Source organism: Macrobrachium rosenbergii, chromosome 55 (genome assembly GCF_040412425.1).
Source record: "Macrobrachium rosenbergii isolate ZJJX-2024 chromosome 55, ASM4041242v1, whole genome shotgun sequence".
In the NCBI taxonomy this organism is placed as follows: Eukaryota; Metazoa; Arthropoda; class Malacostraca; order Decapoda; family Palaemonidae; genus Macrobrachium; species Macrobrachium rosenbergii.
The window spans coordinates 76,476,473-76,492,316 of record NC_089795.1 but is presented as its reverse complement, the minus strand read 5'-3'; the positions used below and the strand labels follow the sequence as shown (position 1 = coordinate 76,492,316).

Here is a 15,844-nt window from a genome sequence, read left to right as displayed (position 1 = left end):
GCTGACAACTCAATGAGGTATTTTTTCATTTTCATCCTAATTTCCCAACACAATAATTTTCTTCTCTGTTTTCTTTTAATCACCTATCTGTCAGATACGACAAAGTTTATTCTTCAAGCTAGACCTCAATACATCTACATAATCTAACCTAGTTTTCCATGGCTTACCTAGGCCCAGCCTAACTCATCTGGCCAAAATACTCAGCTATACATGTCCATAACAATCATTTTAAATTATACAACAGAGTAGAACTGGACAAGAGTTCTGCAGTCATCAATTTTAATTAGACACTATCTTCTTAACCTAACACACCTTTGCAGCAAACCCTACTTAACCTCTATGGTATTTATAGATTGTTACACTGAGCACTTTTATGACAAATACATGCAATCTGGGTAGCTTTCTGTCATTCTGGATATTTTTCTTCTCAAGTCTTTGCAAATGAGTTAAAATGAGTTACAGTAATAACCAAGCAGTTATACCTAGATATGGGAAAGTTTCGTAGCAAAGCTGGAAAGAAATTTCAGAAAGTGTTATGACACCACTATCACACATATGTACATTGGGAAAAACAATTAGTAATGTGTAGTAAGTTGAAAAAGAACTTTCTAGAAGACAGTACAGGCACATGTGCAACTGTTCGGTAATGTCACCTGTGACATCACTAAACAGTTGCACATGTGCCTTGCACTATCTTCTATTTCAACTTACTACATATTACTAATTGTCTTTCCCAGTGTACATAAGTATGACAGTGGTGTCATAACACTTTCTGAAATTTCTTTCCAGCTTCGCTATGTAGTCATTCATTTGTCACATCATTTCTCAATGACACTGATATTTCTAAGTGATGAAATATATTTTTCTGATAGCTTTTGCTGACATCCAATTTCCAGTAACAATGCTTAGTTAATTTATTACAACAGCCCTGTACCTGACAATGATAACAAAGCTCAGTGAGAAACCTCACTTTCAGAACCAATATATTTTGGGGAGGGTCCAGGTGGGGCATTTGATACAGGCCATTGCTTTAATTGTAATGCTAGTACATGGCTACTTTTCCCATTGGAATTTTGACGTGTGCTCTCTGAGTTTTAAACTCTCTTACTATAGCTATTCTAGAAACAGTTAACTAAGCATCTATCAAACAATTCCTAGACCCCAACCCTCATTGACTTATATGTCAATGTCACTGATTTGTTTTGGTATGGTATTGTTTATCAGTCCATTACCAACAGATTTGATGATTTGATTATTTGCCTTAGCAACAGAAATTACGGTTTACAAAATGGATAAAAGCTGATACGGTAACTTGTTAGTATCTCGTAACTACTGCAACATCATAAACTTTTAAGGACTGTTACATAAAGACAATCACAATTCAAGTTCCAAAGCTCCTTTAAATGTTCATTAGTCACAGTTCCTTCTACAGACTCAAATCATCGTTTACCAGACTGAATTCTTCTTTGTTTTTGGTGCTTGTGTGGTGCATCTGACACATAGCACAATGTTTTTTAATTTCATATACTCTATTAAAGAGAAAGTGTTAACTGTAAGGTTTTTAACATGAAAAAATAAACAAGAAAGTTTTATTGAAAGGTTTTATCCTGTATAAGACAGGAAACGATAGTTTTTTTTTTCAGCATATCCTGTTACTGAAAAGCTTATTTTAGTCCAACCAGTATACTAAGCCAAAAGTAAATCTCAGGAGGGTGAAGCACCAATATACAATGTACTTTCTTCATTATGTGAATAAGTCAATGAGCATTCCTTGTGATTCTTTAAAAGAACACTTTTTAAAGAAACATATCATACTATAACTGATGGCAATACTGTAACTTTAATATTTCTAGAAATATCATATGAATACATTAAGACAATGTGGCATCATCGTCTTACATGTTGCCAAATCTGCATTTACCCTAAGGGGATGGTGATGGGAGGCGAACAAAGTTGTGGGTCAGTAGATAAACAAAAGGAGATTATATAAATACTTCAAAATTACAATACATGGCATATACTGTACTTTACATTCCTGTTACCACAATAAGCCTCGGTGTAAAATTGTAATCATTAAAGAAGACCAACATGCCTTACACATTGCGAATTATGTAAATGTAAAAAAAAAAAAGTTCAAAATTATGAATTTACATGACTTAAAACTGGATACCTTTAAGGAACGAGAAAAATAGACTATCTGGAAATAATGCAGTTAACTTTTAAATTTGAATTAATTATTGCTCACTTATCTTAAATATTATTTCCAAAAAGAAGCATTAACTCTGAACTCCACTGTTTCCAAGAAAAAGAAAACAAAGAAATACCAATGAAGATGGTAACTGGTCAAGATTAAAGGAAGGGGTATCCACAATCTGCAACTACCCTCAAGCCAAAGAAATATGTCAACAATGTAAGAAGATGGGGGCACCCATTTTCGACTGACTTTCGTGGTTTGACCACAGCTGCTTCATGTAAGTCAAAGAGCATCAAACGAATTAATATCTCAGTGACTGTGGATGAAATCAATATTCACATTTCCAACCTGTCATTTAATGTCTACACCATAGTCAGCCAATATATTATTGTCACTATAATGGTGGCACTGTAGCTGTCCATCACCTTCATTAGTTTACGTTAATTGTCTGTGTAATAATGATCCACTTAGGTTATTCAACTTTTGTACAAGTTAATCTGTGTTAGCATTGTTACTTTGTACAACGAAATTAATCAGCAGTCAGTACCTGATTATAGCAGCCTATGGCCAGCTCATGCCACACCATGAAACTTATATGAAGAGTGTAGCTATTACTACTGTATAAGGCTGCTAACTACTAATTTATCAAAGCTTTTACTGATAGCATCTGATATTCTTTAATGATTACTGGAGTCACAATGTTAATAATGCATGTAATTTACGTAAGCCTAACAGTATCAGAGATATAAACAGCCTAGCTGGCCTTAGCCAAGCATTGGTCTATACAGTAATTAGCTTAGTAACAGCCCAAATTATGCCAAGGTTACTCTAGGATCAAACCAACCTTCATGGTCAGACTTCTGCATAGGCCCAGTCTAAGAAATAACATACAGTAGGGGAATAAATGCATTTTGGTAGGTTAACACTAACATTAACTAATTACATTACTGCTAAGCTACCAAAAAAGTATGTTTTAGGGGAACTCCGTTCTCAAGTAAAGTTGAATCGTTTTGTCTGGTAAAACAGACTTGAGTTACCAAACAGACACCAACACCTGAAAAAGTATCTGTGGCCGGTGTTAAGATGAACCCCTCATCTCACCCCACCTCTACCCATTGCTAAAGCCTGATGTCCTAGGTTATATTAGACTACTGTGAATCCATTTTTATCAGCCATTTTTGTTCTTCCCCAATACACAGTTTCATTTTATTACCTAAAATTGTATATGTGATGCTACAATGCTTTAAATAACATTTAAGCTCCAGTAAATGCTTACAGACTATATCATAATCATATGAAAAAATATGAAAAAATCATTCATTAGCTTTCATATATATTCCAGCTGTTAACCTATTACAAACATTTACCACTTAACCTATTCTATATTAAAGTAGCCCAAACCTCAAAGTTATTATCGTAATGAAATGACAGCAGAACTCTTGTTAAGTTGTACCCAAAACACATTGGCTGCCATTGGCTAGGTCTACAAGGCTAGAATTTGTGTTATGCTAATAAAAAGGAGTGGAAGCAGAGTAGGGAGACAGGGGTAGGATTGAGAAATCCAATCAAGAATGCAGGCCAAACCAAACCTTTCCTAGAGCTTCATGCCCTGACCTAACTGGAACTTAGGTTATCTTCCTAACCTGAATTAATGTGCTGTGCCCTGACCTCACCTCCCCCCTACCCCAAACCCACCCAAGTTATCCTTAACATCAAGCACATGGGCTCGCCAAAGTGGTAGAACTATAGTATGACTCTGAATGGCATATTACATTGGAAATTGAGCTTTTCATAGTATTTTGGTTGCTTATCAAGAATTTACCATTATTTTTTGGTGGTTAACTGTAATTAACCTATAATTAACCTCAGAACTTGTATTTTATTGTATGCTGGCCATCCTGGAATGCTATTGTGCAAGTGCAGTGTTATTGGGGAACTTTTGGTAAAAAGTGGAGTTTCTTTCACCGGGGGCTCTCCGCCTCCTGGCTAAGTAACACGGCCTACTGGGTTAGGTTAGGTTAGTATAATTTCTATTATAAAAGGTTTCCTTAGCCAATCACTTCTTGAACATATGGATCCCACATGCCTTTTGTATGCAAGGAACCATTCCAGGGTGGCCATCAAAAAAATAACGTGTCCAATTTCTCTCCCTATGTTTTACCCGACCCAAAACCACCCATTTCTAAAGGGTTCCACATAAAGGTGAGGTTAATAATAATTGACCGCCAACAAACACCAACATCTCCTTCATCAGCAACATTAAAAGTGTAATAAAACTCACTTTCCAAGGTAATCAGACATGCAGAGTTGTTCTGTAGTTTCACCACTGAGGCTACCCCTTTGTGGTAGTAGCTTCAACTTACCAAAGCCTAGCCTACCCCCCTCTCCCTACTCCGCATACTACCCACAGCCTATAACAAGCTTATACAGCAATTATAACAGTGACCTACAGACTACATGCCAATTCTGAACGACTGTATACACCGGGTACGCTAATCCTACTCCTCTAATCAAGTGTTAGGCTACGTTGTCACAATGAAGACGTCTCCCAAGGCATAACAGAGGCCTACCTTACCTTGGTCTCGAGGAGTCTTCACCATAGGTTGCTCTACACTCATAGGAGAGACACGCCGAAACCTAAACGACCTATCCAACTAGATAAACTGACATTAAAATCATTGACATTGAAATTCAACATTTTCCTCTATCTCTCTCTCTCTCTCTTTCTCACCTCGTCGAGATTCATCTGCTCCGAAGCTGAACTGCTGCCATCTCTTGTGCCGTTCAGCAACGAGATATCGTCACTGGTAGGACTTTTCAGGCAATTCCCCATCCTCCCACGACTCTCGAGGAATTCGTCCGCGAATTTAGAAATTCAATTCTCTTTCGGTTACTGGTAATCACCATTTGTCACTTTTACACTTTTATTTTGCTCTATAGCCTTGGCACTCGCTCGTGACTTCACAGCTGGGGTGCGTTCATAGGTTTAAGGAAGCATAATTAAAAAGGGGAATAGCATTGTAGCGTTCGATTCTAAGAAATTTGGCTTCGTTTCACCTGTCGGAAGGGAGTTCGTAAGCGACTTTTAGCTTGGTTCACAGGTGATTTGTGATGTTATTATTTATAAACTTTGTATTATCTTTGTAATATTTCAAATATTATGAATTATGGAATAAATACCTATTTCTGAGTTCGATTCTAAGAGATTTGGCTTCGTTGAAGCTGTAAGGATGAAGTTCGTATGCTACTTTTAGTCAGATTCATTAGTGATTTGTGGTATCATTATTTCTAAACCTTGTATTTTCTTTATAGTACTTCAAATATAATGAATTATGGTATTTATACCTATTTCTAAGACTAAAATCAATTCAGTAAAATACCTTTTAACTTTCGGTAACAACTTGTAGTGCAATGACAAACCAAAATAACTGTATAGTTACTGAACGCATCAACCATGCGGATGAATACATCACCTGCAAACATAAACAACAGAGGAGTCTCGATGGTTCGAACACATATTAACTCGAGTTGCAGGAAATCTTGAAGGAAGAAATCTTATCTACATACGACCTTTATAATACAGTTACATACTTCCTATACATATGGTATTACTGTTTACATAATAACTTTTAATCATAGACATTAGAGACTCTTTTGTAAAAATTATCCTATTCTGCGTTGAAGATCGAACTTACTTTGTTCGAAACAGCTGGAGCTGAACAACTCATAAAAACTAGTTCTGTGGTTCATTAGACGTAATTGCTTTACGAGGCGTAATATTAGATGCCATAAAGTTCCCAGTTCCACAGACGATAACAATTCTCTGTTTGCTATAATAACATCAGAAAGAAAATTGCAATGAATTATTCTTGTTTATGTTTTGCATTTTGTTGTCGTCTGCCGAATTGTGAGGGGCGGAATAATTAAAAGTTTTAGAATTCCAATTATATATACCTAATAAATATAAATGATGTTTAACCGATTGCGAGTTATTTGATACCTTGTAATTTCATAATCGCCGAAATATAATTATATTAATTTTCAATTCTGTCGTTTATCATTAACTATCGACTTTACTAATTAACATGGTATTTTGCGTCCCTCGTTTCCTAGTCCGTTGTTAAGCACGGGGTCATAGGATATTTTAGGCTATTATTTCTTGTCACTACCTCAGTTTATGTAGGAGGAAAAGGTAGTGCTTTGAGTTAGTGAAATTAATATATATATATATATATATATATATATATATATATATATATATATATATATATATATATATATATATATATATATATATATTATATATATATCAGTGTTATATAAAATAGATAAAGTGTCGAGTTATTGTTAATTCTTAAAATTTTGGTTTGCAAGCTGTTTGTTATTTTTATTGGCTGTGAGGTAAATAGGCGTCAAGAAGATGGTTTAACGAATGTTGATATGGATGGGGAAAGGATGGAAGTCGTTGATTCATATAGGTATGTCGGAGTAAATATAACAGACAACGAGAGAAAGGATGAGTCACAGAATGGGTGATGCAATAAAGGTACAAGCGCAGTTGTAGAGTTTTCTCAGTTTCGCCTTGAGATCCTTACGCTTCAAGCTCTTTATTTTCTGGATTTAGCTTGCTGTCCAACCACTCCATCTCCCTCTTTTCGCTGTCTTAAACTTTGAATGGCCTGACAGCCTAAATTTAATCAATCATATACATCAGAATTAATTCATAAAAGAAACATAAAATACAGTAGATCGTTTAAAAAGAAGACTCAGACTTAATAACTTCCTGAAATCTTACACTCTCCGAGTCGGCAAATGCCGAAAACAGTTCACTTATCAATGCATATTAAATAAACAAAACCAATATACAATAAGTTATCAGCAAAATCGCGGAAAGAGGTGATAAAATGGAAAATTTATTTAATGGAAACAGTGCACCTCTATTACACTAGGCAATAAGAGAGATGCGTCAGAATTTAGACAAAATAATGAATTACTCATAAGATCGCTTGGACATACATTACAATTTAGTAGAAAAATGATTCATGATACATATGAAATGTTGAATATGCTTGGAACAAACTTGGAATATATTAGGAGCGAGCACAATCTTGACTCATACGTCAGAGAAACAAAGTCAAAAGCATTAACTTTGAGACAACTGAAGAAATATACTACAGTGGTTAACTATTGAACTAAAATTGCCACTTTCTTCTTGTAACGGTTCAGCTCCTGGTCAATACAATATAAATTTGAAATAATCAAACATATATTCTCCTTTGGCCAAAAGGTCTTTCCTCAAATATTCTGGCATGAAGAAAGAAAATAATTTTCATTACTATCTTAAATTCGGATTGAAGGTTTTCAGTAGAACATGCATCCCTAAATATCAGGGGGTTGAGAAGTTAAAAGTTCGTCGCCTGTTGAGTTTCGTGTTTTCATATTTTAAATATTTCAGATGTCTGTTAGATTTTTGATGCACGTGTTTACCTACAGTATATTTGTGTCTAACGACGTTACACGAGTAAACAAAATCGCCTCAACCGACATCCAATTCTTTATTCTGAAGAGCCATAATTACCGGCTGTTCAAAAGAGCGAGACCCCGGGCTGGCTTAAGGCCAGTTTAATCTAACGAGAACATTAACAGTCATTCAAAAAGGTTCTGTTTCCTCTATTCAAATGGTCATTAACGCCAATTGTTACACAAAATTAACCGTCCGATCAAAGTCGCATACGTGGAAATTAATTACTTGTCTTTCGACTAATTAGAAGATTGTCATCATTCTGATAATTATTATTTAAATAATGAAATTTCAAAGCTCAAACGACAAGGTGGAACCGGTTTGCTATGTTCAAGAATAAGCGTTTCTCTGAACAGCGAAAACCTCTTATTTTATCCTGTGTGAGTTTAGGTTAACCTACGTCTTGAGCATGATGATTCTAAAAGGTTAAACTTAATTTTGCTGTCACGGCTTACTACTCCTTTTGATTTTGTTTGAAGATTTGAGCGTAGGCTATGTGTGTGTGCGTGTATGAGAGAGAGAGAGAGAGAGAGAGAGAGAGAGAGAGAGAGAGAGAGAGAGAGAGAGAGAGGCATGCTATGTTACACAAGTCTTTAAATGTAACCATTGCATAACAGACAAAAAATTTCCGCACAACTTTACGGCTTACAAACAGAAACAAATTGTCAGAAATTTTTCACTTTAACAAGCAAACTATGGGGAGTGGCTAATATAGGGTATAAATCAAGCACTATAAAGTAAATGTTTTCTACCATGGTCGTGGGACCAGCAGCCTCATTTCAAAATACTTGGTGAGAATTAGAAATGTAGCACGTCCTAGACCTAGGATATAAATATATATATATATATATATATATATATATATATATATATATATATATATATATATTTACATATATACATTATATATATAATAATAAATATATTTATATATATATATATATACAGTATAATATATGTATATGTATATATATATATATATATATATTGTAAGAGCCAGAAGGAAATAATAAAAGGCATAAGTACCTAACACTTTCGAGTACTTACACTCCAGAATACCTTGTACTGTACCCTTTATGCCTTTTGTTATTTCTTTCTGGCTCTTAGAGCACATTTAGTCACGTGATAATGTGATGGTATTTTATAATATATATATTTATATATATATATATATATATATATATATATATATATATATATATATACACAATAAAATTTTCATGCATCATTTTCCATTCTGGAAAGGGTGGGACATAGAGGTTAATCCTTTTGGTTTTCCAGGATGTCTCCAGGAATGAGAATGCTATCTCTTCACCTTTTTATCTTGACCCCGGCAAAGACTGGTCCCCATTTTCTACTGTCTAGCAAGTAAGTAGGAGGTAGGCCAGGAGCATTCCAATGGGATAATAAACGTGGCCTGAATGTTCCATCACTCATTCATAGTACCACTTTTGGTCGGTTGCTTAGCTCTACGTTGGGAGAGTCGGTAGAGCTGTGGACTAGCACTGCTCGGCCCGAGTTCGAGTTTCCGGCCGGCCAGTGAAGAGTTAGAGGAATTTATTTCTGGTGGTAGAAATTCGTTTCTCGCTATAATGTGGTTCGGGTTCCACAATAAGCTGTAGGTCCCGTTGCTAAGTAACCAATTGGTTCTTAGCCACGTAAAATATGTCTAATCCTTCGGGCCAGTCCTAGGAGAGCTGTTAATCAGCTCAGTGGTCTGGTGAAACTAAGGTATACTTACTTTTGCACCTAATTCACAATGGATGGGGTGGATGTCGCAAGATGTGGGACTTGGGATCACCAATTCCAAATTCTTAAAATTAGTTGACTACAGCTTCTACAAGGTGGAAATGGAATAATATAAAATTTGGGCCAAATGCCAAGCATTGGGACTTATGAGGTCATTCAGCGCTGACAGGGAAATGGAGAGTAAAAGGTTTTAAAAATGTAACAAGAGGATACCCATGAAGTTGCACAACGATACAATTTTTGGAATGGGGTGGAGAGAAAAATGGAGCAAAGAGCATATGAACAGAGGCACAGTAAAAGGAATGAAAGGGGTTGTAGCTACAGGACTCTACAAGGCAGGGAAAGTAGTAACCTATGATGGGTGACTGCACATACCAAATGGGTGGAGGATTCGCCACATCTACATGCTACAAAAGGCTGATTGCACTTTATGCTTATAATGGCTGACTGCATCTTGCAAACTGTGGACTGTGGGGTGAACCCCTAAGCCCACCTTGTAAAAATTGAATACAAAGTGGGATTGCCACGCCTATAATGGCCTGTTGTCGTCTGCTAACAGGATTTCGCACAAAGGTACTGTCAGCAATTATAGTCATAGGGGCATGGCAATCCCACCCCCACCCCCTGTGCAAGGTGCAGTTAGCCATTATAGGTGTAAGGATGTGGATTGCCATGCCCCTATGACTATAATTGCTGACAGTACCTTGTTCAAAGTGGGATGTGGGGTTGTCGTGTGCCTATAATGGCTGACAGTAACTTGTACAAGTGGAAGGGTGAAGTCACCAAGTTCCTATGCCCATAATGGCTGGGTGCATCTTGTATAGAGTGGGCAATGAGGTCACCATGACCTAATACCCCAGTATGGAAGTTGTCATATCAATGTGCCTCACACAGCACACTATAGGCATTACTAAAATTTGTTTGCAGCTTCTCTTCGGCCTCTAGTAGCACCCGCTTTTTAGTCTTTTACTTTACCTTCATCCATGCTTTCTCTCTTCCAGCTTGCTGTTCAACCATCCAACTCCCTCTTTTCACCGTCTTCAGCGCTGAATGGACAAAAGTGCCCCAGAGCTTGGCTTAAAAAATCGGTCAACCGTCCTATGTCCTTAATGGGTGATAGCACCTTGTGCAAGGTGAAATGTGGGGTCGCCACAGATATATATATATATATATATATATATATATATATATATATATATATATATATATATATATATATATACATATATATTTTCTCATATATAAGTGTGTGTGTGTGTGTGTGTGAAAGAGACTGACTCTCTTGATAAGCCGCTGGAACAACCGTGTGACAGAAGCTCTTGAGGCAATGAAAGCTGTGATTAAGTTTACATTAAATGCTCTTCATTTGCCTTATAGTTATTTCCTCCATTTACTTCTGTGGGTAACTACAGTAATTGGATCTAGATTTGGTCTTGATTAGCAACCATTATCATCTAGTAATTATTTTGAAAGCTACATTGAAAGGAAATACGTGAATGACGATTAAGAAAGCATTATTAATTAATGCTGTTTGTTAAGGCCATCAGCCACCTAATGACTGCGCGGTTTAGGATACCGAGGTAGTTATGGTGAATTAAAGACATAAGGGTGGTAATTAAACCAATTAACAAGCTGGAATTAGCCTGTGACGTCATCAGCTGGGACAGTATATATTATGGGAGCATCTCTTTCCATGCCGTTGGTAGAAAACCCCTCCCATCCTACAACCATGAGATCAAGCACCACCTTCAGGTCGTCATTACGCTGCCTCATTGCTGTCTTCCTGGGCATCAGTGTCCTCCTTCTTCAGGAGAAATCGGAGGCAACTTTGAGTGTCCCCTCTTATCAGCAGCCCTTCCTTGGCTCGGGGTGGGAGGAAACCATCCCCAAACACATGAAATGGTCCGACGAGGCCATTCGCATCATGAAGCGGAAACAAGAGGACCTCAGTACCGACGAACTACAGTACTTCTCGGAGGAGCAGGTGGACGAGGCCAGCCGTGTAGAATACAAAGTTGTGCCTGACCCGGTCATCTATACTTCCCAAATCATACACAAGGGTGTCAACTGCTCCTCCATCAAAACCGATCTGCACAAAAACCACATAACGCCGGAACTTCAGCTTCACCCAGAGTGGATTCACACCTCCCAGCTAATTGGCACTTGCCCGACCCACTACGTCACTCGTGAGCTGCCTCCCATGTATTCGCCTTCCGTTGTGGTAGAGGCCGTTTGCACATGCACTGGCTCTAAATGTTCTCGCGATGGTCACCAGTGCCTCCCTGTATCTCGCCATATCCCAGTTTGGGTTCGCCAAGGACCCAACTTCCATGTGCTGGATGTCGAGGAGCTGACAGTTGCCTGCGCATGCGTAAGAAGACCAAGCGTTGGTGGGAACTTCATCTTTGCCTCTGCAGTTCATAGTAAATGATCTCCTGTGGTTACATTCCAGGAGATTATTCACGGTCTTTGATGGCATGTCATGATTATGGTTAGAATTTTCTTAAAGAAAGACTTTCGAAAGTCTGTTAACAGGTCTAAATCCTCTTTTGGTCTCTTCTGATTTCACATTCTGTTCATTGTAACTGATTGCTTTCTTTCATTTACAGCACACCAGTGGGAAAATAGAATGTCCACTTAAATATACAGTCCTCTTATTATACTTGACTCATATGAAAGATTCTGCACTCGAACAATAAGTTTTGAGAATAATTGAATTAAGAAAACCATATTAACATCAATTTACTAGCAGAGAAAATTTAACAATTTGCGTTTTAACTATGTAAACTAACTCTCACTGTATTTGATGCTTTCTAATAAATCAACGATCGCAAACAAGGAAAGAGAACGTTCTAATGTGAATGTAGAGAATAAGTAAAAAATAAGAAATATGATGAGAGGGAATTTTGTCATTATGCATTTGGAAATGGAAAGGATTGTACATTATTCATCTCCTGGTGTCTTTTAACCCCCATAAAATATTTTCAGGCATGAAAGTTGTTTAAATCATCCTACAAATCAGTTTAGTTATCTACACTTTATTTCTAGATTTTCTTCACAGGTCTTCACAGTCCAATCTTAAATGAAATTATATCACATGTGGGAAGTTTCAAACTAACAAATTAAGCAAAATTTCAGGAGGTTGAAAAAATGGTAAAAAACAAACGGAAGCATTTACTAAAGTGTAAAAATGAACTCTCACTAACAGGGAGAATCAAAATCAACCATGAATTAATAGAGAACATTTTCCACTGGCTACGTTCATCTCAATATTCGAGTGATATAGAAATGTAGAAATAAATTACAGGTACTATGCTAATTTTGTGACTACAGCAATACTTTTAAAATAGAACACACAGAAAGTAAGCATCCAACAAACGTTGGTGAAAATATTAGCTACATTAATGTCACAGATGATCGGGAACCGCAATTGCCTCATATTAGTTTATGATCCGGATTTGTTAGCGTGTTAAAAAGTGGTTCAGGGTCTCGGAAAGAACAGTAGGTGATGTGGGTGTATAAGTATTCATCACTGTATAATAATGATAATAATAATAATATCCTTTACTGCGGCTCAGGGTCATATAGATGGAATGTACAAAAACAATACACACAATCTAAGATACACAAGGTAACATGATAAAAATAATAGTCGTCAGTGTCCACACAGTTGCTGAAGAAGTAGAAAAAATAGAATTCATAATAATGGTAATGACAGTAATTATATGGAAAATAATAGTACAGTAAAAATATTAAAAACGATAACAATTAAAAATACAGATTGCAGACGATTAATTTCCGGCTGGGGACCTTAGGTGGTCACAGACGTCAGGTCCAGAAGATTAAATACGAATACTGAAATTTTCAAAACTACAATATTAATCACATTAATAATAAAAAAGTAAAAAGACCAATAATAACAAGAAACCTACAAATATAATAATAATAATAATAATAATAATAATAATAATAATAATAATGATGATGATGACAGATTCTGATGACACTTCACAAATGCAAAAATAGGGAATAAGTCATTTAAGGAACAGACGCCTCATTATCCCATCTTTCCCACAATTTAGGTCTTTTGTTACTGCTTAGGATACTTTGTATGAGCGAATGTCAGCTTTAGTTCATTCAGAACTCAAAGATATTTCATACCTACTGTACATACACACAATATATATATATATATATATATATATATATATATATATATATATATATATATATATATATATATATATATATATATATATATATATATATTATAATATTGAGTTGCTGTAAAGTATGCTAACGTTTTGGTTCACACTGAGTGTTTGTAGGGATGAAATTGCTAGTCCATGCCCTTCTGTGTTCATCCACAGGAAAAGACGGTTACATTAATTCCTATAATCAAATTAAAATGTAATTTATCTTTAAGACAGTTTAAAGCAACTGTAAAATATCAGATTGTCTAATTGCCTAAATTTTTCACTGGTCTACTGAAGGCCATGACATTTCCTTGGAAGACTTTGAAACCTTTGTACGATATGAAAGACGTTTATTGTATACGATGAAAGACATTCCTCGCTTAATTTAGATGCAGTACACATTGGCTTTGCATTTAATGGACAAGGGAGCCCAGCTCTTGTTGTCATAAGCTTGGCCGGACGGGGGATTGTTGTCAGAAAGGCCATCCATCCATAAACCATGTTCCAAAACCTAATATGAAATGAGCCGTTCAAGATAGAATCAGCCGGGAGTGGTTCACTTAAAACAGCGACCTTGACTAGGGATTAATCAGAGAAGATAACGAACAAGGCAGTGACAACTAGCCTATATTGCTCCGTTTGTATACTAGCTTTTGCAAAGGATTCAAATCTTGCTTCCGTCCAGACACCACCTAACCAATACATTTTGGTCTTCAGTTTCAGCCGACATTTCCAGTTACAAACCTTTTCGTCCAGTCAAACATTCTTCATTTTCATGTAACCACAGATCACCTCAATGGTAAGTCTTTACCACATCGTCCTGACTGCATTTATATTCACCATTTCAATCCAACCCCACTAAACAGTATATCTACAAATTTTTCTTACATCCGTATTCAACATCTACACTAAAGCTTGAGGTGTGTACTATGTGTATGCATTCATGGACATTACATTGTGTTATGAGTACAAAATATTTTTTTCGTGGATCCTACTTTTACGCATTGTACTCACACCAACCAAGTTGTTCATTACGGCCAAGGATGTATCCAAAGCATTAACAAAATTGCAAAAACAATAGGCACCCTTTCTAATGGTAATGACTTTTTTTTTCCTAATATTCCTCTAGCTTGCCCATTTTGTTCTTCATCCGAGTTAAGTCATTTAACCTAATCCACCAAACAATATTTTAAGTCAAGTGTCAGTACCAAGTTTCATAAGCCTCTGCATGAAAGTAATGTAGAAGAGATTACACAATAATAACGTTAGAATTTCGCCTATTTACGTTTTGAAATACACTTAAGACAAGGGTTCCAAATATTTATGAACTTTCTATCTTCTATACACAAAGCAAATCTAAACCATTAAAATGCTCACTTTTTCGTGAAGTCAATACTAAACCCAAGATCAAGACCTTGACTAAGCCCATTACCTCCTCATCGAGTTTCCTCTTATTAATTGCTTTGTCTACGATCAAGACGACATCGAAGTGACGCATAAAAAAACAAATTAAACAGCTAACACACACATAAACGACTGAACTAACAAGAAACAGTTGAGAGATACAGCAAAGAAGCAGGTCACTTCATGCTGGCACCACAACCCTTCATCACTTTAGGAACACTGGCATCCAGGACACTGCCAGAAAGACTGGAGGGGAAATGTAGGAAGAAAAGAACTGGCATAAAGGGGAAAGATACCTTAGACATGCAACAGAGACAGGGGAGGTTGTAAACAAGAAATGAGTAAGACTTGCTGTTGTAGATTTCCTCACTTTATAATTAGGGTTCTATAGTCAACCCGAAATAAGTAAACGTTTACTCGCATGTTAAGTTTTCATTTCCAGTAGTTTCTCTTTCCTTCTGCCCTTCTCTCTCTCTGATTTAATTTTCATATATTTTTGATAATCCTCTCTAAATTCCCTGTGCCATTTCTTAAAATAGGCGACTAAAAAAAATCCGATAAAAAAGGTTAGTGTTTCCTAAGGCTCCATGGTGTATTCAGCTAGAATTAATAACATGGTTGCCAACAACATATACCAAGTAGCTAAGTGCTATAGCGCAAACGAAAATTTAAACAGAAAAATATGAACTTTCGAGGAAGCGTATATTTAGCTCAAGGTTAAAAACGCATCACCGAACATCAATCAAAATTGATTTGGAAATGTCAAGGTTAGATGCTAAG

At 36.3% G+C, this 15,844-nt stretch overlaps 1 protein-coding gene across 1 annotated transcript; it reads left to right on the top strand.

Moving 5' to 3' along the window:
• Positions 1 to 11,149: 11,149 nt before the first annotated feature.
• LOC136835124 (uncharacterized) lies at positions 11,150 to 12,455 on the top strand. The gene has a single exon (XM_067098325.1). The coding sequence runs from the start codon at positions 11,158 to 11,160 to the stop codon at positions 11,893 to 11,895; it is 738 nt and encodes a 245-aa protein (XP_066954426.1). The 5' UTR covers positions 11,150 to 11,157; the 3' UTR covers positions 11,896 to 12,455.
• The last annotated feature ends 3,389 nt before the right edge of the window (positions 12,456 to 15,844 follow it).